This window comes from Lutra lutra, chromosome 9 (assembly GCF_902655055.1).
Source record: "Lutra lutra chromosome 9, mLutLut1.2, whole genome shotgun sequence".
Classification (NCBI taxonomy): Eukaryota; Metazoa; Chordata; class Mammalia; order Carnivora; family Mustelidae; genus Lutra; species Lutra lutra.
In genome coordinates, this window is record NC_062286.1 from 121,617,671 (window position 1) to 121,639,160 (window position 21,490).

Genomic DNA, 21,490 nt, shown 5'->3' on the forward strand with positions numbered 1-21,490 from the left:
AGTTAGTATAGGACAGAGCTGGGATCTGAACTCAGGCTTGTCTGGCTCCCTATTGCCTTCTGTCTTCTGGCTCCTTCCCACTAAAGAAATGACTCGCAAATGGTAGAATTTCAAGCAGTGGAGAGAAGGGATTCAGAGCAGGAACCCCCTACCCTTGAATGAAAATGAATAGGAAAATGCTTTTGAGTTTGTCAGGGGCCGTGTGAATATGGTGTATTACATGGGTTAGAACCCCTCCCGCCCACTGAACAGAGGAAGGTACTGGAGAGTCCAGAATGGGCCAGGACTTCCATGAGTAATTGCCAGGGCCTAGAAGGCAGGCCTCTGCTTTAGGCTTTTCTCCCTCCAGCAGTTGGATCTCAGCTTGGACATGCCCCCGCAGGCAGACTCCAGAGTCTAGCAGGACACTGCGAGGCACAGTGCTCAGCAGGGGCCCCAGACACCTGCAGCCCCCTCCTAGCAGGGAGGGGCCTAAAGCCAGAGCAGCAGAGTGAGGGAGGCTGTGCAGCTGAACAGATGGGGGGGTGCCACTTACTGTCAGCAGCTCTAGGTTAAGTTATCTGACCTTTGTGACCCTCACATGCCCCACCTGTAAAGTGGGCACAATCCTATCCCCACCTCAGAGTCACTGTGAGGTTTAAATTACAAAGCCATAAAGCTGCTGAGTACAGCTCAGTGAATGACCCAGCTTGGGGCCGTGAGCCCGTGCCTATGGCCAGCTGCACAGAGGAGTCCCTCTTCCCCCAGCAGGCCCGTCCCTTCTCCTGCAGGGCAGTATGTGGAAGGGTCATGCTCCTGCTGGCCACAGCCCCGCCTCCTGCCTGCCTTGCTGCCTGTCTCCTTCCGCCCATGGGCTGCCCTTCTCAGGCTGGTAGGGAGAGACTCGGGGTGTGTCTGCTGGAGGGATCCCTGAAGTTTTTGCAAGGCTTCAGCAGGACTGGGAAATTCTGAGCAGAGTGGGAACTGAGTGCTCCTGGCTCAGAGCTCCCAGAACCCTTTGTCACCTCCAGACCCAGGCGAGCCCAGCTCCTGGCTCCCAGGCTCTTCCACTGTGGCCCCTATTACTGTTCAAAGACTTATTTCACAGCCCATTCTCTGCTGAGGCTCCTAGTTTTCCTGGAGTCTGTATAGCGCCTGACCTAACACGTGTCTGTCAGATGAACCAACAGAGAGAAGGGCTCTTTAAAAATTTTTTATTTTTAGGTGATTGCCATTTACAGGGTTGTAAGAAATAATACAGAGGATCCTATCTGCTCTTTTCCCAGTTTCCCTCGATGGTAAAGTCTTGCACAACTAGCAGAACATCATAACCAGAGTATGGATATAGACACCAGCCGGCTGGTCTTACTCAGATCCCACCATTTTGCCGTTACTCACTTCGGGTCCAGTGCTGTGCAGGTTCATGTGTCCGCCACCTGTCCCACTTCTTAGCACACAGAGGGTCCTTGTTACCCTTTTATAGCCACACCCATCTCCCTCCCAGCCTGCGCATCCCCCTCTCCCCTTCATCTCCCTGTCAACCACTGACCTGTTTCCCATCTCTATCATCAGGCCATTTCAAGAATGCTTTATAAATAGAGCTGTACAGTAGATACCTTTTTGGGATTGCTTTTTTCACTTGGCCTAATTCACTTGCGATTCATCCAAGTTGGTGCCTGTACCAGGAGCTGGTTCCTTTTCATTGCTCAGTCGTATTCCACGTCCTGGATGTGCCACAGTTTGTTACACCGGTCACTGAAGGGCATCCAGGGTGTTTCTAATTTTGGGGCCAGGACAAGTAAAGCTGCCATGAACACTCATGTAGGAGTTCTTTGTGAATATGTTCCCATTTCTATGATAAAAAATGCCCAAGAGTATGGTTGCTGGGTGGTGTGATGATTGCATATTTAGTTTTAAAGGAAACTGCCAAAGTGCCCCTGGCTGGCTGCCAAAAGAGCCTGTGACTCTTGATCTCCAGGTTATGTATTTGAGCCCCAGTAATACAGATTACTTAAAAATAAAATCTTAAAAAAATAAACTGCCAAACCATGTTCCAGGGTGGTGGTACCATTTTGCATTCCCAACAGCAATGTATGAGTGATTGTTTCCCCGCATCCTCACCAGCACTTGGTTTTGTCACTGTTTTGCAATTTAGCCATTCTGATAGGGCTGTGTAGTGATTCTCCCAGTGGCGGATGGATTTTGCTGTGCCTTGCCGACGCCCCCTGCCGCACCAGGCCTGGTTTTGTGGGTTTCTGCTGGGCCGTCGGCATCATGGTGATCAGTAGCCCTTTGAAGGCAGAGTGTAGTCACTCATCTGGCTCCCACTCCCAGCCCGGGTATAGGTTTGTTTTAGTCCTCATGGAGGAAAGGGCATTTGCTGTCGGATCTGACCCAGCCCCTCGAAGCAAGTAGGGAGTGATGTTTGAATAGCACCTTCTGTTTCAGACAAAGAGCAGAGCATTTAATAAAAAAGCAGGGGTGGGCCTTCAGCGTTCTGTGCCCCTGCTGTGGGCCAGCCCCAGGCCAGGCTGGAATGAGATTCAGACCCCCAACTCCCACCCTGGTAGGTCCTGGTTCCCTGAAACATGGTGGAGAATGGGGACTCGGACCAGCATTGGTGGAGTATTGAGGGAGGCACACTGGTGTATGAGGTTTTCACGTTACTGGGCGGAATAGGGGGGTAGGGATAGCAAGATGGGAGGATAGGGTTAACTGGGCCCTAAAAGAGGTGTTGGTCTTTGACCAGACAGGGAGGGGGTATCCAGAGGGAAGGTAGAAGAGGAAAAGTCCAGGGGCAGCAGTAAGTCTCTGAGTGAGCTTGAGGAGGAAGCAAAGTTAACATTCTTTAGCATTCCTGTCCTCTACTCTGCAGTCACCGCCTCCCCTGGCACTGGATCAGGCTCTGTCACAGCCTGTGGCACCACGAACTTTATCATCTAGCCCAGGCCCCAACTGGAAAATAACCTTTGTATGGGACTATGAGGTGGAGGATGTCTTTGGCCCATGCTGGCATCCCCAGCTAGACATGACCTTGGCCTAGGAGAAGGGTGGGCAGGGCCTGTGTCTGTCTTGGTCATTGCCATGTCAGACCTCAATTCTCCTGCTCCAGAAATCCTTCTTAAGGCCAGACCTAGGGCCAGTCAAGTGGGGCCTCAAACTTGAAAGAGATTCAAGAGGGTTGGGATCTTACCTTCTCCCTGCCCTCCTCTCCCATCTGCAGGTTCATCATGCCTAGTGGCGTATAAGAAGACCCCACCACCGGTCCCTCCACGTACCACGTCAAAGCCCTTCATCTCTGTCACGGTCCAGAGCAGTACTGAGTCTGCCCAGGACACCTACCTGGACAGCCAGGACCACAAGAGTGAGGTGACAAGCCAGTCGGGCCTGAGCAACTCGTCGGACAGCCTGGACAGCAGTACCCGACCGCCTAGTGTGACACGGGGCGGAGTCACCCCAGCCTCGGAGGCCCCTGAGCCACCCCCAAAACATGCAGCTCTGAAGAGTGAACAAGGGACGCTGACCAGCTCCGAATCCCACCCTGAGGCCATCCCCAAAAGGAAACTGTCATCTATAGGAATACAAGTAGGGGTCCCTTTCTCATTCTTGTGTCCTCAGCCCACTCTGTGCACCTGCCTGTGTGTAATTACACCTGGTGGAGGCCCGCTAGGTCTCCAGGGCAAAGTGGTTTGTCTGTATTTTGGGGGGTTGGCCCCACGTGGCCGGCCAAACCAGATTCCACCCACCGCCACACATTCCTTACATTTGCCCACTCACGTTGCAGTCTGCAGCTGTGGGCCCACGGCCCTGCTCCTGTGATGGGCTGCCCCAGTGAATGTAGTTACACTCAGCCAGCCATCTCCTGTCCACTGTTCACTTGTCCACTGTCTGTCTGTCCACTCCACCCTTTGCCCTGTCAGCCAACGCGTGGGAGGTGGGACTGGCCTAACAGTTCTCTAATCCAAGGTCAGCTCGGGTGCGGAGGCCGCAGCCCCGCTTGGCGGCGGGAGCAGCATGGAGCGTAGACGCCGATGGGCCTAGGGCCCGGGACCCAGAGCCCTTGAGCCATGGGGGTTGCTTGAGGGGAACATTACCCAGAGCCCTCTCGGGCCCTGGGGACAGGTAGGTGGCTCGAGGCACCAGGCCCATGTCAAATTGAGAAGTGTGATGCTGGTCCTGATGCCTCCCTCCATGGGAAGGGTATCCAGGCAGATATTTCCCCAGGACCAAGTGGCCAAAGCCAGCAGAACCTCCTGGAAGCCAAACTCACTGTACACCCACAACCGTGGCCCACAGCGGGGCAGGGCACACCAGCTTCCCCTCCACTGCTTCACTGCGCCTTCTGCATGCACCAGACAGCAGCACTCTGTCTTCTGGCAGCTGAGCTGGGGCACCTGGAGCCCTGCTCTGGCTGCCTCTGACTAAAGTGGACCACACTCCAGGCAGGGAGGGGGGGGAGGGCAGCTACAGGGAGCCTTGAGCTTGGGAAAGGCGGACCCCTCAGGGAGGTCAGGTTGGTGTGCGTTGTGGCTTGGGGCTGCAAGGGCTCCCCTGAGCAACCAGATATGGCCAAGTGGATGGCAGAGAGCTAAAATGCCCGAGGAACTTGAGACACGGAGGAGACCAAATGGCTCTGACCAGAGAAGGCTCACTAGCCAATTTCTTGCACTGTCCTGAATTATTTTCCCCCTAAGAGATAACTCAGGGCTTCAGTTTCCCCACAAATACAGGAACAGAGTTGTCCAGGAGACTAATGGTTTCTGGGATCCTTCATAAGGAGTCCAGCCCCTGCCCTGTGCAGCTGCTCCAAGAGGGATTCTTAGGGACATCAGAGTAGCCTAGTCTCTTGGGTCTTGTCACCCAGGGTCGTTGTTTGGGCAGCCCCACCCTCTCCTTGGCCAAACCAGAGGCTCCTGTCTTCCGAAGGTCTGAGTTAGGTTCACCGTTGGTTCCTTTCATCTAGAAAGTCACATGGGGTTAAGGATCCTAGCTCTTGGATCCATCCTGGGCTTCTCCTCCCTAGGATTAATCCCCTCCCCAGGCCAAGCTCTTGTCGCAGCTCTTTGAGATCCATGACGGTGCACTTCCCTAACGGACTCTTACTGTAGGAGGAACGTAACCGTATCCGCCTGGCGAGGAGCCTGGTGCCTGGCCCTTGCCCCAAAAAGCCTTGTGGCCCCTGCCATATCTGTGAAGACAAGGGACTGGGAGTCCCCAGTTTCCAAGGATACCCTGACAACCCTCATCCCACCCCTTGGTACCCTCATTCAGGAGCAGTGACTGCTCCTGCTTCATGGCCATGCCTCTTGGTCCCAGAGAAGAAAGGCAGACTTGGGGCATGACTGCTGCCTGGTTTCCTTCCACTTTAACAGGCGTGTAGAAAAAGCGCTAGCTTTTGCACTCGGCCCTGGCCCTGCCTACTGCTCCCCAGGCCCACCACCCACTGTTGAAAGTAACCTCAGCCATCCAGGCCCAGGGATGGCATCCCAGAGTGTCCTGGAACCTCACCAGCTATCACCTTGGGGTAGCTTCCAAATCCAGAACCGCTGTCCAAGGTTTGTCCCTGATACAGGCGCCTCCAGCCTGCCCTTCAGCTGCAGGGTTGGGGGGAGCGATCTTTGCCTCGAGACAGCCCCCAGCTTTGACTACACCAGATAACGGCTGTGGCTTTGTGTGTGTGTGTGTGTGTGTTTTCTTTCTCTCTCGTCGTCCTTCTTTTTTTTCTTCTCTCTGATGCGTGTAAAGGAGAGGACTAGAAGGAACGGTTCCCACCTCTCGGAGGACAACGGACCCAAAGCAATCGATGTGATGGCACCCTCCTCAGAGTAGGGAAAGCCAGTCATCTCCACCCCATCCCACCTCCCGCCCACCTGCCCGCCCGCCTCCGCGCGAATGAGCAGTGCCCGGCTTCACTGGGTCCGGCCTCGGGCCCACGTGCAGTGTCCGCATGCCTCGTGCCTGTCTGTCCTTCTGCGTCGTCCCACTAATGTGAATTTCAGCAGCAAGTGTGGTGTTTGTTTTTTATTTTTGTCTTTGTCTCCGTGCCGTTGCTGTCGTTGTCCTTCAATAAGGTTGACTGCATTCAGCCAGTGCCAAAAGAGGAGCCCAGTCCCGCTACCAAATTCCAGTCCATCGGGGTTCAGGTAGAGGACGACTGGCGGTAAGTCGCACAGAGGTGGTGGCTGCTTCTCCCCCTCCTCTCCCTCCTTCTGCTCTCATCTCTCCTGCGCCTTCTCCTCCTGCTCTCCCTAACCCACTTCTCCTTGCTGGATTTCTAATAACCAAGCTGGGTTTGGGGTTCGGGCAGTGGCCCAGGCATGGGAAGCTGGGCAGGCAGGCGGGCGGGCCAGTAGTGAGCGCTTGCTCTGCGAGACTAATCAGCCCGCGGGCGGGGGGGACGGCGAGGCCAGCAGAGACATGGCCCAGCACCCCAATGTTGGTGGTCTTCCTGGCCCCACTGCAGTAAACAGGCAACCTTATGACCTTGTCCGTGTGTGTGTGTGTGTGTGTGTGTGTGCGCGCGCGTGTGTGCGCGCGCGTGTGTGCGCGGACGGGTGGGGCGAGGGCTGAGCAGAGAATGAGACGGGGGCTGTGGGACCCGCTTCAGGTGCATGGTGAGCAGACGATGCATCCGTTTCTCTGTCTCCCGTGTGTCCGGGTCGGGGTGGCCTCTGGTCTCTGGCCCTCCTGGTGACTCTCACCTCTTCCTGTCCCCACCCCACTTCACCCCACCCCTCAGAAGCAGCGCCCCCTCTCACAGTATGTCCTCCCGACGGGACACTGATTCAGACACCCAGGATGCCAACGACTCAAGCTGTAAGTCATCTGAGAGGAGCCTCCCGGACTGTACCCCACACCCCAACTCCATCAGCATCGATGCCGGGCCTCGGCAGGCCCCCAAGATTGCCCAGATCAAGCGCAACCTCTCCTATGGAGACAACAGCGACCCTGCCCTAGAGGCATCCTCGCTGCCCCCACCCGACCCCTGGCTTGAGACCTCCTCCAGCTCCCCAGCAGAGCCAGCGCAGCCGGGAGCCTGCCGCCGGGACGGCTACTGGTTCTTGAAGCTACTTCAGGCAGAAACAGAGCGGCTGGAGGGCTGGTGCTGCCAGATGGACAAGGAGACCAAAGAGAACAACCTCTCTGAAGAAGGTGAGTGCTGCAGGGACGGTCCCTGGGCTGGAGGGAAGGGGGCCTGACTCATGGCCCAGGTTCCCTTCTCAGAATGGAGGCAAGGCCTAGAGAACGCACTGAGAGCCTTCCCACAGGAACCAGGTGGCCTGCCGGCCGGCCTCAACCCTCCCTGTTCATGTCCACGGATCTCGTCCACAGGTCCCAGCAGCCGTGCGTTCTGGTATTTGCTACTGTGGCTTTTGTCTTTTAAATGGGATGCCTTGTGTTTCCTCTCAAATTCATCATCAACATGGAGATTTCCTGCTCTGAGAGAGGAGCAGTTAGCTCTGTCACGTCTGCCTCCATGTCGGACACCACCATTTGGGGTTAAATAACCACCAGTAGTTCTGGGCACCATGAGGATGGAAATACCGATCACTGCAGAGCCTAATAGCGTCCGATGATGATATTTCCTTTCCCACATTTTATTTTTCCTAAAATGAAGGGCTGCCTCATCTTTTTTACACTTCATTTTTTAAGCTCTAATTTGTTACTTTCTGACACGTCCCACCACATCTGCCAGCCTACATCGGTGTTATTTCCCTGATATGCACACATATCAGATAACCTCATGATTTCATCTTTTTCCTGGTGCCCTCTAGTTCTCTGTTCTCATCTGGCCAGTTCACTCTCTGGGCCTGTTGCCTAGCTGCTGTCCAGAGACTTCCCTTTTTATCACCTGGGCCTGCCCTTGGCCACTGTCCCATGGTGGACACCCCACTTTCCAGATCACATGGCCTTCTGCTTTCTTGGCTGTAGTCCCTCATTTTGCTGCCACACACCTTCAATTCGAGATAAATTTTTGGAAACTCCGTATCTTTATTTAGACCTCACATGGTTGGGCTGGGTGTAAAGCTGAAAATAATAAATTATGTATGTAAATGTGTAGGTTTATAGGGGTGTGTGTGTGTGTGTGTGTGTGTGTGTGTGTGTGTGTAAAAATAACCTATAAATATATATACCTCTTAACACACACACATATATATATGCATGTATATATATATATGTGCACACATGTACATACATACATATACACACTTAAAAACATAAAGTTGAAAATCATTTTCCCTCAGAATCTTTAAGGCTATATTGTGTTTAGCTTCTGTTACTTGAACTGAAGAGTTTGATGCATTCTGCTTCTCAGGCCTTTGTGTGTTTTTTATCGATGGAAGCTGTTAGGCTCTTCACTTGACCTCTCTTGTGAAATTCCTCAGTGCCATGCCGAGGACTGGGGCCTTGTTCATGTGCCAGCAGCGGATAGGCCCCTCCTAGGTGGAGACACAGGTCTTTTGTTTCTGAGAAATAGCCTTGTATTAACTTTTGGGTGGTTTTTTGTTTTGTTTTTTGTTTTTACAATTTTCTTTATTTGAGAGAGAGCACAGCAGGGGGATTGGCAGAGAGAGTGGGAGAAGCAGACTCCTCACTGAGCAGGGAGCCCGACATGGCACTCCGTCCTGGAACCCTGGGATCATGACCTGAGCTAAAGGCAGATGCTTAATTGACTGAGCCACTCAGGTGCCCCACCTTGCATTTACTCTTAAAAATAATTTCCGGGGCACCTGGGTGGCTCAGTGGGTTGAGCCGCTGCCTTCGGCTCAGGTCATGATCTCAGGGTCCTGGGATCGAGTCCCGCATCGGGCTCTCTGCTCAGCGGGGAGCCTGCTTCCCTCTCTCTCTCTCTGCCTGCCTCTCTGTCTACTTGTAATCTCTCTCTGTCAAATAAATAAATAAAATCTTTAACAACAACAAAAAAATTTCCTCACTTGAATTGTTCTGTCTCTCCAAAATTCCCATCACTCAGACGTGGGACCTGCCAGGTCGAGCCTCAGCCTCTGATCTTTTCTTCCGCATATCTATCTTTCAGGTGTCTCTTTCTGGAAGGCTTTCTTTCTCTTTACTTTTTGTCATGCTGTAACAACTTTATTGATCTGTGATTCACATGCCATGAAATTCACCCTTTTAAAGTGTACTGTTCAGTGGCAGTTAGTACACTCACAGTGTTTTACAACCGTCACTACAAATTTCATTATCATTGCTCCAGAAAGAAACCCTGTAACTATTAGTAGTCCCTCCTCATTGGCTCCTCCTCCTTAGCTCTTAGAACCACGTTCTCTCAGGGGATCTGCTGTTCTGGATACTTATACAAATGGAGGCCTACAATATGTGGTCTTTTGTGTCTGCTTCTTTCATTTTGCATGAGGTTCTCAAGGTTCGTCCAGGTTGTGGCATCTGTCAGCACTTCCTTATTGCTGAACACTCCAGCACTTTGAGTAGACTTCATTTTATCCATTCACCTGTTGACGGATATTGGTTTGTTTCCATTTTCAGGCTAGTGTCCAGAACACTGCTGTGAACGCGTGTGTGTTTGTGTGGATGTGTGTTCATTTCTTTTGGATACGTGCCTAGGAGTAGAATGGCTGGATCACACGGTAACTCTACGTTCAACGCTCTGAGGAACGTGCCAAACTACTGTCCACGGTGGCTGCACCATGTAACGTTCTCGGAAGTAGAATGTGAGGATGCTCATTCCTCCACATCCTCCCCAACACTTGGAATTATTGGTCTTTTTTTTTTTTTTCTTTTTAAAGATTTTATTTATTTATTTATTTGACAGAGAGAAATCACAAGTAAGCAGAGAGGCAGGCAGAGAGAGAGGAGGAAGCAGGCTCCCTGCTGAGCAGAAAGCCCGATGTGGGACTCGAACCCAGGACCTGGGATCATGACCTGAGCCAAAGGCAGCGGCTTAACCCACTGAGCCACCCAGGCGCCCTTATTGGTCTTTTTGAATCTAGCCATCCTAGTGGGTGTGAAATAGTATCTCCTTGTGGTTTTAATTTGTATATCCATGGCGGCTAATAATGTTGAGCATCTTTGCGTATACCTGTCGGCTCTTTTTACATTTTTGTTGGAGAAATCTTTAGAGATTTGGAGGTTTTCTTGCTTTATCTCCAAACCTTGTCCATCAGGTGCTTCCTATGGCCATTCATGTAAGAGGTCGTTCTTCCTCTGTTCCTTCTTCGAGGTATTTTTTTTTTTAAACATGGATGAAGCCAACTCTTATTCTTTTCTTTTTTTTTTTTCCAAAAATTTTATTTATTTATGTAACAGAGAGAGAGGGAGAGAGCACAAGCACAGGGAGTAGCAGGCAGAGGGAGAGGGAGAAGCAGGTTTTCATGCAGAGCAGGAAGCCCAATGCCAGGCTCGATCCCAGGACCCTGGGATCATGACCTGAGCAGAAGGTAGACACTCAACGATCTGAGTCACCCTGGCACCCCAAGCCCATTTGTTAATTGGGTTGTCTTTTTATTGTTGAGTTGCAAGAGTTCTTTAGATGTTGTGAATAGTGGCACCCGTATACATGGTAGTTTTTAATTCTGATGTAGTCCTATTTTTCTTTCACTGCTGAGCTTTTACTTACTTTTAAAGTTATGAATATATATTAATTTAATAAAAGTTAAAATAAGGGGGGTGCCTGGGTGGCTCAGTCAGTTGGGCATCTGCCTTCCCCTCAGGTCATTTTTGCAGGATCCTGGGATTGAGTCCCTCATCGGGCTCCTTGCTTAGTGGGGAGCCTGCTTCTCCCTCTGGCTGCCGCTTCCCCTGCTTGTGCTCTCTTTGTCAAATAAATGAGTAAATTATTTTAAAAAATGAAAATTTGGATAAAAACATCAAGGCACTGAGAAACTAGCAGCTCTATGTGGGCAGGGCTTGTTGAAAGGTAGGCTTCTGTGGATACCTCAGAAAACTGATTTTAAATAATATATAGTAGAAATTATATCAAAATAACAAAGGAAACCAATTACATTAATAGAGAGTTATCAAAATGTATACTTTTTTAACACATTGAATGACACGGGGCGCCTGGGTGGCTCAGTGGGTTAAAGCCTCTGCCTTCAGCTCAGGTCATGATCTCAGGGTCCTGGGATCGAGCCCCACATCGGGCGCTCTGCTCAGCAGGGAGCCTGCTTCCCCCCCTCTCTCTCTGCCTGCTTAGGGTCTATCAAATTAAATAATTTTTAAAAAAAGACATTAAGTAACACAATCTAGCAGTGAGTCTAATTACTATAATTTCCAAGTAGTGATGACAGTAAACATTATTTCAAGATAACTGTGACAGCAATAATGTGATATGAAATTCTGTGATTTCTACTGGTGACAAAGTGACAGGTACTGCTAACATTAAAGTGGTTTATTGCCATCTGAGTTTAAGCACATCCTGCTGGAGGGTGACAAACTCGCCCTTTCCTTAGGGGAAGACCTTTAAATGTCAGTACTCCTTCTCTGCAATCCTACAGAATGTTCTTCAGAGAAGAATAATCTTCTTGTCTCTCTAGGGGCCAGTATTTCCTCTGATACTATTGCTCATGTTATAAAATTAATGATTTTGTGAGGCACCTGGCTGGTGGTAGAGCATCAATTCTTCATCTTGGGGTTTTGCCTTTGAGCCCCACATTGGGTGCAGAGAAACTACTTAAAAATAAAGCCTTTAAAAAAATCAGGGTACCTGGGTGACTCAGTCAGTTAAGCAACCAGCTCATGATTTTGGCTTAGGTCATGATCTCAAGGTTGTGAGATCGAGCCCTGCATCAGGCTCTGTGCTCAGCAGAAGTCTGCTTGTCCCTCTCCCTCCAAGCCCTCTGCCCCTCCCCTTGCATGGACATGCTCTCTCTTTCTCAAATAAATAAATAAAATAAAAATAAACTTATTGATTTTTTTTTAAGATTTTATTTATTTATTTGACAGAGATCACAAGTAGGCAGAGAGGCAGAGAGAGAGAGAGAGGAAGAAGCAGGCTCCCCGCTGAGCAGAGAGCCGGATGCGGGGCTCCATCCCAGGACCTTGGGATCATGACCTGAGCCAAAGGCAGAGGCTTTAACCCACGGAGCCACCCAGGTGCCCCTAAACTTAATGATTTTTTAATCACTGTAATTTTTAAATTTGATAGGTTTATAACAAACAATCTTTTGCACACTTGATTTTTCTTATTATGGCAAAATATAACATCATCTTAACAGATTTTTTTTTTTTAAGATTTATTTTGAGAGAGAGAGAGGTGATGCAGGGAAGAGGTGCAGAAGGAGAGAGAAATAATCAAGCAGACCTCCTGCTGAGTGGAGAGTCCGACTTGGGGCTCCATCCCACAACCCTAAGATCATGACTGGAACCGAAATCAAGAATTGGATGCTTGGGCGCCTGGGTGGCTCAGTCATTAAGCATCTGCCTTTGGGTCAGGTCATGATCCAAGGGGCCTGGGATACAGCCATGCATTGGGCTCCCTGCTCAGTGGGAAGCCTGACTTTGCCTCTCCCACTCCCCCTGCTTATATTCCCTCTCTCACCGTGTCTCTGTCAAATAAGTAAAATCTTAAAAAAGAACCAGATGCTTCATCAACTGAGACCCCCGGGTACCCTGCATCTTCACTGTTCTTAAATATTCAGTTCAGTGATATTAAATGCATTCACAGTGTTGTATAACTTTCACCACCATCCATCCCTGTAACTTGAGAAACTCTACCCATTAAACAATAACCCCTCATTCTCTCTTCTTCCCCAGCCCCGGGCACCCATTATTATCTTTCTGTCTTTAGGTTCCAACTGCTCCAAGTACCTCATAAAAGTGGAATCACACAGTATTTACCTTTTAGTGATTGGTTTTATTTCACTTAGCATTAATGTCCTCAAAGTTCTGCCACGTAACAGCGTTTCTCAGAACACCAAACCTTTTTAGGACCAAGCAACACTCTGTTGTATGTGTACACCACATTTTGCTTATCCTTTCCTCTGTCAGTAGACATCTGGACTGCTTCCACACTTCAACTGCTGTGAGTAATGCTGCTGTGAACGTGGGCATATGAATACCTCTTCAGGTCCGCCTTTTGGTCCTTTTGGCCATATATCCAGAGGTGGAATTGCAGGATCATGTAGTAATTCTATTTTTTTTTTTTAAGATTTTATTTATTTATTTGACAGAGATCACAAGTAGGCAGAGAGGCAGGCAGAGAGAGAGAGGAGGAAGCAGGCTCCCTGCCAAGCAGAGAGCCCAACGCGGGGCTCCATCCCAGGACGCTGGGATCACGACCTGAGCGGAAAGCAGAGGCTTTAACCCACTGAGCCATCCAGGCGCCCCGGTAATTCTATTTTTAGTTTTTTGAGGAAGCACCACAGTGTTTCTCATAGTCAGTGTATCATTTTACACTCCCACCAGCAGTGCTCAAGGGTTCCAATTTCTCTACGTCCTTTCCCATACTTGTTTCCCATTTCTTTCAGAGTAGCCATCCACGTGTGTGAGGTGGTATCTTATTATAGTTTTGACTCACATTTCCCTAAGGATTAGTGATTTTGAGCATGGCTTCATGTGTTTGTTGGCCATTCATATGTCTTCGAGAAATATCTATGGAAGTCCTTTGCCCATTCTGAAGTCAGGTTGTTTGCTTTTTTGTTACTGAGTTTTAAGAGATCTCTCTATATTGTAAATATTAATTCTTTATCCAGATATATGATCTGCAAATATTTTCTCCCATTTTGTGGATTATCTTTTTACTCTGTAGAGGACTTTTATACTGCACAAAATTTTAAATTTTCATGAATTCGTTTTTTTGTTACCTATGCCTTTCATGTCAAAACCAAGAAATCATTACAAATCCAGTGTCCTGAAGCTTTTGTGCTGTTTTTTTCAATTAGCAATAATCGTGCCTCGGATAAACCTCATTGGCTCTGATACTGCCACTGCACAAAGCTGTGCTGTTTTTTTTTTTCTAAGAGTTTTACTGTTGTAAAAGGTATTACATTTAGGTCCTTGATCCATTTTGAGTTCATCTTTTATATGGCATTAGGTGGGTGTCCAGTTTTCCCAGCACCGTCTGTTGAAAGGACCGTCCTTTCCCCATTTGTCTTGGTATCCTTGTCAAAAATCATTTCCCCATATATGCAAGGGTTTACTTCAGGGCTGTCTGTTTTATTCCATTGATCTATAGGTCTGTCTATATGCCAACACCACACTGTTTTGATTTCTGTAGCTTTGTAGGAGGTTTTGAAATCACGAAATTTGGGTCCTCCCATTTTGTTCTTTTTCAAGATTGTTTTGCATATTTGGGGTCCCCTGAGATTGCATAGAACTTTTAGGATGGGTTTTCCTATTTCTGCAAAAATACACTGTTGGGATTTTTGAAAGGGACTATGGCTTTGGGTAGTATTGACATTTAACAATATTAAGTCTTGATGAACAGGGGATTGGCTTCTGTTTATTGTGTCTTTTAATTTCTCTCAGCAGTGTTTTATAGTTTCCTTTGTACAAGCCTTTCACCTCCTTGGTTAAATACTTTATACTATTTGATGCTAATGTAAATGGAATTATTTTATAATTTCCTTTTCAGCTTATCTGTTGTTACCATATAGAAAAGCAACTCATTATTATTAGCTTTGCATCCTGCTGCTTTGCTGAATTCACGTAATAATTCTGTGTGTGTGCATGCATGTGTCATCTCTGGAGTTTTCTACACAGAATATCTTATCTGCAAACAGATTATTTTACTTCTCCCTTTCCAATTTGGATGTCTTGTCTTTTCCTTGCCTAACTGCTCTGGCTAGAACTTTAGTACTGCTGAATAGAAGTGGTAATAGTGGGCATCCTTGCCTTATCTCTGGTCTTAGAGGAAATACTTTCAGACTTTAATCGTTGAGTATGATGCTCACTGTGGGTTTTTAATAGATGGCTTCTGTTACATTGAGGTAGTTTCCTTCTGTTCCTAGTTTGTTAAGTGTTTTTCTCATGAAAGGGTGTTGGATTTTGTCAAGTGCTTTTTCTTTATGGATTGAGATGGTCCTCTGGTGGTTTTCCTTCATTCTGTTGATGTAGCATCTTAGTATATTAATTGATTTTCATGTTGAATCAGCCTTCCATTCCAGGCATAAGTCCCACTCGATCATGGTATGTAACCCTTTTAATGTGCCAGAGTTGTATTTACTAGTATTTTCTTGAGGATTTTGGTATTGACGTTCATAGGGATGATGGTCTGTAACTTTCTTTTCTTGTAGTGTTTTTGTCTGGCTTTGGTTTCAGAGTAATGGGGCTTCACAGAATGAGTTAGGAAGTGTCTCTTCAATGTTTGGAAAAGTTGGAGGATTAGTAATTCTTTAAATCTTTGGCAAGATTCACCAATGAAGGGTTTTTCTTTATTGGGAGATTTTGAGGACTGATTCAGTCTCCTTATTAGATAAAAGTCTATCCGATTTTCTATTTTTTCATGATTTAGTCTTGGCAGGTTTTGTCTTTCTAGGAATTTGTCCTTTTCATCCAGGTTATCCAATTTATTGATGTGTAACTGTTCTAGTGTTCTTACAGTCTTTTTATTCCTACAGAATTGGTAATAATACCTCCACTTCCACTTCTGATTTAGTGTTTGTCTTCTTTTTCTCTGTCGAGCTGAAGTTTGTCAGTTCTGCTGATCTTTTTGTTTCATTAATTTTTCTCTATTGTTTTTCTATTCTCTATCTCTGCTCTAATCTTGTTTCCTTCTTCCTGCTGTTTTTGGGTTTATTTTGTTCTTCTTTTCTAGCTCCTTAAGTTGTAAAGTTAGATTGTTAGATTTGAGATCTTTCCTTAAGTTTTTAATGTGTCTATAGCCATAAATTTCCCTCTTAGCACTTGTTATATTTCCTAAGTTTGGATATGTTTTATTTTCATTCATCTCTCAGTATTTCCTAATTCCCTCTCTATTTCTTCTTTGATCCATTGGTTGTTTAAAAGTATATTCTCGGGTGCCTGGGTGGCTCAGTGGGTTAGTCTCTGCCTTCAGCTCAGGTCATGATCTCAGGGTCCTGGGATGGAGCCCTGCCATCGGGCTTTCTGCTCAGCAGGGAGCCTGCTTTCCCCTCTCTCTCTGCCTGCCTTTCTGCCTACTTGTGACCTCTCTCTCGGTGTCAAATAAATAAATAAAATCTTAAAAAAAAAAAAAAGTGTATTCTCTCTTTTTCTCTCTCTCCCTCTCTTAGGAAAAAGGAGGGGTTGCTTGGGTGGCCCAGTTAAGCATTCAACTCTTGATTTTTGGCTCAGGTCAGGATCTCAGGGTCGTGAGATCAAGCCCTACCTTGGGCTCTGTACTAGACACGGAGCCTGCTTAGTATTGCTTCTCTCTCCCTCCACTCCCTGTGTCCCCCTCCCAAACAAATAAGTATATTGTTTAATTTACACAATTTTGTGAGTTTTCCAGTTTTCCTTTTGTTAAATTGATTTCTAACTTCATCCTGCTATGTTCAAAGATACTGTGTATGATTTATATCTTTTTAAAAAATCTGTTGAGACTTAACTTGTAGGTGCACCACTGGCTCAGTCAGTGGAGCATGTGACTCTTGATCTTAAGGTTGTGAGTTCAGGCCCCATGTTGGGCCTAGAGTTTGATTTTTGAAAAACCTTGGTTTGGCGGTGGGGTACTTAATGTATATTCTGTTGTTGGGTAGGGTGCTCTGTATTAAGTCTGTTAGATCTGGGTTTATTGTGTTGTTTAAATGCTCTATTTCCTTACTTATCTTCTGTCTTGTGCTATTATTGTGAGTGGGACATTAAAGTCTCCAACTATTACTGTAGAACTGTCAGTTTCTCCCTTCACTTCTGTCGGTTTTTGCTTTCATGTATTTTGGTGGTCATTAGGTGTGTGCCTGGGGACTCAGGTCATGCTCCCAGGGTCCTGGAATTGAGCCCCAAGTCGGGCTCCTTGCTCAGTGGGGAGGATGCTACTCTGGCTCTGCCTGCCCTGCCGCTCACCCTGCTTGTCCACTATCTCTCTGTGTCTCAAGTAAATAAATAAAATGTTTTTTAAAAAGTTGTTACATTGGGGTGCCTGGGTGGCTCAGTGGGTTAAGCCTCTGCCTTCGGCTCAGGTCATGATCCCAGGGTCCTGGGATAGAGCCCCGCGTCGGGCTCTCTGCTCGGCAGGGAGCCTGCTTCCCTTCCTCTCTCTCTCTGTGTGTGCCTCTCTGCCTACTTGCGATCTCTATCAAATAAATAAAATCTTTTAAAAAGTTGTTACATCTTTTTGCTATACTGAATGCACCTGATTTGATTCTTATTTTTTTAAGATTTTATTTATTTATTGACAGAAAGGCCGAGAGAGAGAACACAGCAGGGGGAGTGGGAAAGGGAGAAGCAGGCTTCCTGCTGACATGGGGCTCTATCCCAAGATGCTGGGATCATAACCTGAGCTAAAGGCAGAAGCTTAACAACCGAGCCACCCAGGCACCCACACCTTTGATTCCTTTTTTTTTTTTTTAAATGGAGAAATAGCATATGTTTTTATGCTTAATGCAACTTTTTAAAATTAACATATGATGTATTATTTGCCCCAGGGGTACAGGTCTGTGAATCATCAGGCTAACACATTTCACAGCACTCATGATATCACATACTCTCCCCAACGTCCATAACCCAACCACCCTATCCCTACACCCCCACTCCCCAGCAACCCTCAGTTTGTTTCATGAGCTTAAGAGTCTCTTGTGGTTTGTCTCCCTCCTGATCCCATCTTGTTTCATTTTTTCCCTCCCTAACCCCCACAACACCCCGCCCTGCCTCTCAAATTCCTCATTTCAGAGAGATCATATGATAATTGTCTTTCTCTGATTGACTTATTTCACTCAGCATAATACCCTCTAGTTCCATCCACACTGTTGCAAATGGCAAGATTTCATTTCTTCTTATGGCTGCATAGTACCCCATTTATATCTGTACCACATCTTCTTTTTCCATTCATCTGCTGATGGACATCCAGGTTCTTTCCATGGTTTGGCTATTGTGGACATTGCTGCTATAAACATTCAGGTGCACGTGCCCCTTCGGATCACTACATTTGTATCTTTAGGGTAAATACCTAGTAGTGCAATTGCTGGGTCACAGGGTAGCTCTATTTTCAACTTTTTGAGGAACCTCTATACTCTTCCAGAGTGGCTGCACCAGCTTGCATTCCGACCAGCAGTGTAGGAGGGTTCCCCTCTGCACCTTTGATTCTTAAGAACACCTTCTGTGTCCCAATGACATAGGGATTTTTTTTTTAAAGATTTTATTTATTTATTTGAGAGAGAGACAGTGAGAGAGAGCATGAGCGAGGAGAAGGTCAGAGGGAGAAGCAGACTCCCCATGGAGCTGGGAGCCCGATGTGGGATTCGATCCCGGGACTCCGGGATCATGACCTGAGCCGAAGGCAGTCGTCCAACCAACTGAGCCACCCAGGCGTCCTGACATAGGGATTTTTTTCATGGTTTCAAAATTTGGGTGGTTGGGTTTTTTTTGTTTTTTTTGTTTTTTTCATATTTAGGTATTTAATTCATATGCAGTTCATGTCATGCATTCTACAATCTTATTTTGTTGTTTTTTGTTTTTTTCATATGGAAAGCCAGTTGTCAGGGCACCTGAGTGGCTCAGTCTGCCTTTGACTCAGGTCATGGTCCCAGGGTCCTGGGATCGAGGCCCACATTGGGGTCCTTGCTCAGCAGGAAGCCTGATTCTCCCTCTCCCACTCCTCCTGCTTGTGTTCCCTCTCTCGCTGTCTCTCTCTCTCAAATAAAGAAATAAAATCTTTAAAAAAAAAAAAAAAAAGAAAGAAAGAAAGCCGGTTGCACAACACCAGTTATTGACGTCATTACTTTCCTCCCTGATCAGTGATACTGGCCGGTCAGAACCGCTGCCACATTTTACAGACACGGTGGTGTTTCTAGGCTCTATTCTGTTCTGCTGCTGTTTTGTCTATTTCTACATTAAAATAGCTGTTAACTGCCATAGCTTTTTAATATTCCTTGGTATCTGCTAGGGTGAATCTCTTCCTTATTGTGTTCAGAAATAAAAACTTCACATATCTCTTCATTCGTCCAATACTAATTCTGGAAATAGTATCGCAAATTCTTTGGAAAAATTTGCTGGAGCATTGCCTGGAAATAGAATTTATAGATTAATTTGGGAATACTTGATACCTGTAAAATACTGAGTCTTCTTAGCTATGAAAAAAGCTTCTGTCTCTGTTTATCCAGCTCTCCCTTTTATATCCTTCTCTTCAAGTGTGATGAATTGCTCCATGATGGTTTGACATATTTTTATTAGGCTTATTTTTTGGTACTATCTAGGTTTTTTTAATAGTAAAATCAATCCGTTTTCTACTCTGCGTATTCTGATGAGTTATTTTGAGATTTGTACATTGAACACATGTGCAGCAACTTTGTATAACTCTATTCTCTTTGATGCATCTCTTATACATTATAAATAATATTTGCTACAATGACAATTTTGCATCTAATTTCAGTCTCTTGTCTAACTGCTGGGGCATCATGACCCTGTGGAACAGTAGGAAGAAAGTAGCACCATGCTCCTCCCCTGGTCCCGACCTTCCCTCATTTATTTACTGGCGCTTTTTCTAGCTTCTGGTGAGAAGGCAGTGAACAAAACCAAGCCCTACATTCTCACGAGGAGAGACAGAAAATAACCAGATAAGCAAACGGCATGGACGATGTTTACATGTGCGACAGTGAAAACAGCACAGAAAGCAGGACAGTGAGGGATGGGAGCAGTGTGGCCGTCCCACACATGGTGGGCTAGGCAGGAAACCTGACCGAAGGGAGACAGCAACAGCAATCCTGGAGATCTGGAGGGCAGAGGCAGTGGCAAGGACTGAGAGCTCCGGGGGTAGGCACGTGCCTGACGGGCTTCAGGCCCACGGGGCGGCCAGCGCGGCTGCAGCAGCAGGTGGGCCGTGGGAGATGAAGTCGGGCGGCGGTGCCCCACACCACAGAGGTCCTCAGAGGCGGCATGAAAGGCTTGGCTTTGCTCCCAGAGGAGAACTCACTGGAGAGTTTTGAGTGCTGCAGCTTGACATTTCTTTTTTAAAAAGGATGAATCTGGTTTCTCTGTTCAAAAGAAGTACGGGGCACAAGTGGAAAAGTGGGGGAAATGAGGAAGATGTCACCACAGTCTGGGTAAGACAAGACAGTGGTGGCCATGGAGTGCTTCTGAGACAGGAGGCAGTTCTGGATACATGTGGAAGGCAGAGCAGTATTTCCTGACAGACTGGGTATGAAACAGTAAAAGGAGTCAAAACTCGCAAAGTCCCAGGCTTTAAGATTCTACAGGTAGTCCTCAGAGTATATGTTAAGGTCAGAAATGAGATGGCAGGGGGCATCTGGGTGGCTCGAGTCCTGGGATCAAGCCCCGTATCGGGCCCCCTGCTCAGTGGGGAAGTCTGCCTCTCGCTCTCCATCTGCCTCTGTCCCTGGCTCATGCTCTCTCTCTTTCTCAAACAAGTAAATAAAACCTTTAAAAATAATAATAATAATAAAATACTGATGAACAAAAATTTTTTAAAGAAATGAGATGATTGGGTGCCTGGGTGGCTCAGTGGGTTAAAGCCTCTGCCTTCAGCTCAGGTCATGATCTCAGGGTCCTCGGATCAAGCCCCACATCGGGCTCTCTGCTCAGCGGGGAGCCTGCTTCCCCCTCTATCTCTGCCTGCTGCTCTGCTTACTTGTGATCTCTCTGTCAAGTAAGTAAATAAAATCTTTAAAAAAATTTTTTAAAAATGAGATGGCAGGGTGACTGCATGGCTTAATCAGTTAAGCGTCCAACTCTTGGTTTCAGCTCGGATGTTGATCTCACTGGTCATGAGACTGAGCCCCGCATGGGGCTCCGTGCTCAGTGGGGAGTCTGCTTGAGATTCTCTTACTCCCGCCCCGCTCTCCACTCACACATGTGCATTCCTTTTCCCCTCTCCCAAAAATAAATAAATAAATCTTTAAAGAAAGAGAGAAATGAGAGGGCAAAGCCTAAGGAGTAGAGACACAAACACTGTATAGGAGGAAAGGAGGAGTGACCAGTGAGATGGGAGAGAAGACAACTGGAACACAACTGAACAGTTTTTAAGAAGAGAGACTGCTGTTGTAGGATGCTGCTGCTGGGCCCCACAGGTCAGATCTAGAAACATAAGGTTATCGGAGACCTTCAAGAAATGGCCTCTTCTATCGCTTCTCGGCCTTTTGGCTAAGATCAAGTGAAGAAATGGCCTGTTGTGGTGGAAGGGGGCTGGTGGGTGCAGGGGCAGCCTGACTGGAGAAGGGTTAAAGGAAAACAGAATTGGAGAGTGGTATAGACAGTCATATGGCTGACTCTTTCTGTACAGGGAACAGAGAAATGAAGGGATATAATATAATGTCAGAGAACAGGGTTGGGGTTTTTTGTTCCTTTTTTTTATAAACAGTGATAAAGGCATGTTTATATGTTGTTGAGAATGACCTTGTGAGAAAGGGAAAAGTCATTATGCTGGAGAGAAAGGGGACAGCTGTTCGGGTGGTGTTCTTAGGTGAGTGAG

General features: G+C 47.1%; 1 protein-coding gene and 1 pseudogene across 4 annotated transcripts in view; one reads left to right on the forward strand and one right to left on the reverse strand.

Moving 5' to 3' along the window:
* Positions 1-21,490, forward strand: part of DLGAP4 (DLG associated protein 4) — a 139,548-nt gene that overhangs the window by 104,000 nt on the left and 14,058 nt on the right. For 3 of the 4 annotated variants that reach the window (XM_047744392.1, XM_047744395.1, XM_047744394.1), the window contains 3 exons: positions 3,203-3,564; positions 6,051-6,139; positions 6,719-7,131. In XM_047744392.1, coding sequence (XP_047600348.1) covers positions 3,203-3,564; positions 6,051-6,139; positions 6,719-7,131 — 864 coding nt within the window. Of the gene's footprint in view, positions 1-3,202; positions 3,565-5,724; positions 5,805-6,050; positions 6,140-6,718; positions 7,132-21,490 lie in introns of all 4 variants that reach the window. The other variant, XM_047744393.1, reaches the window with a different exon arrangement.
* On the reverse strand, positions 13,773-13,889 carry LOC125110102 (uncharacterized; annotated as a pseudogene).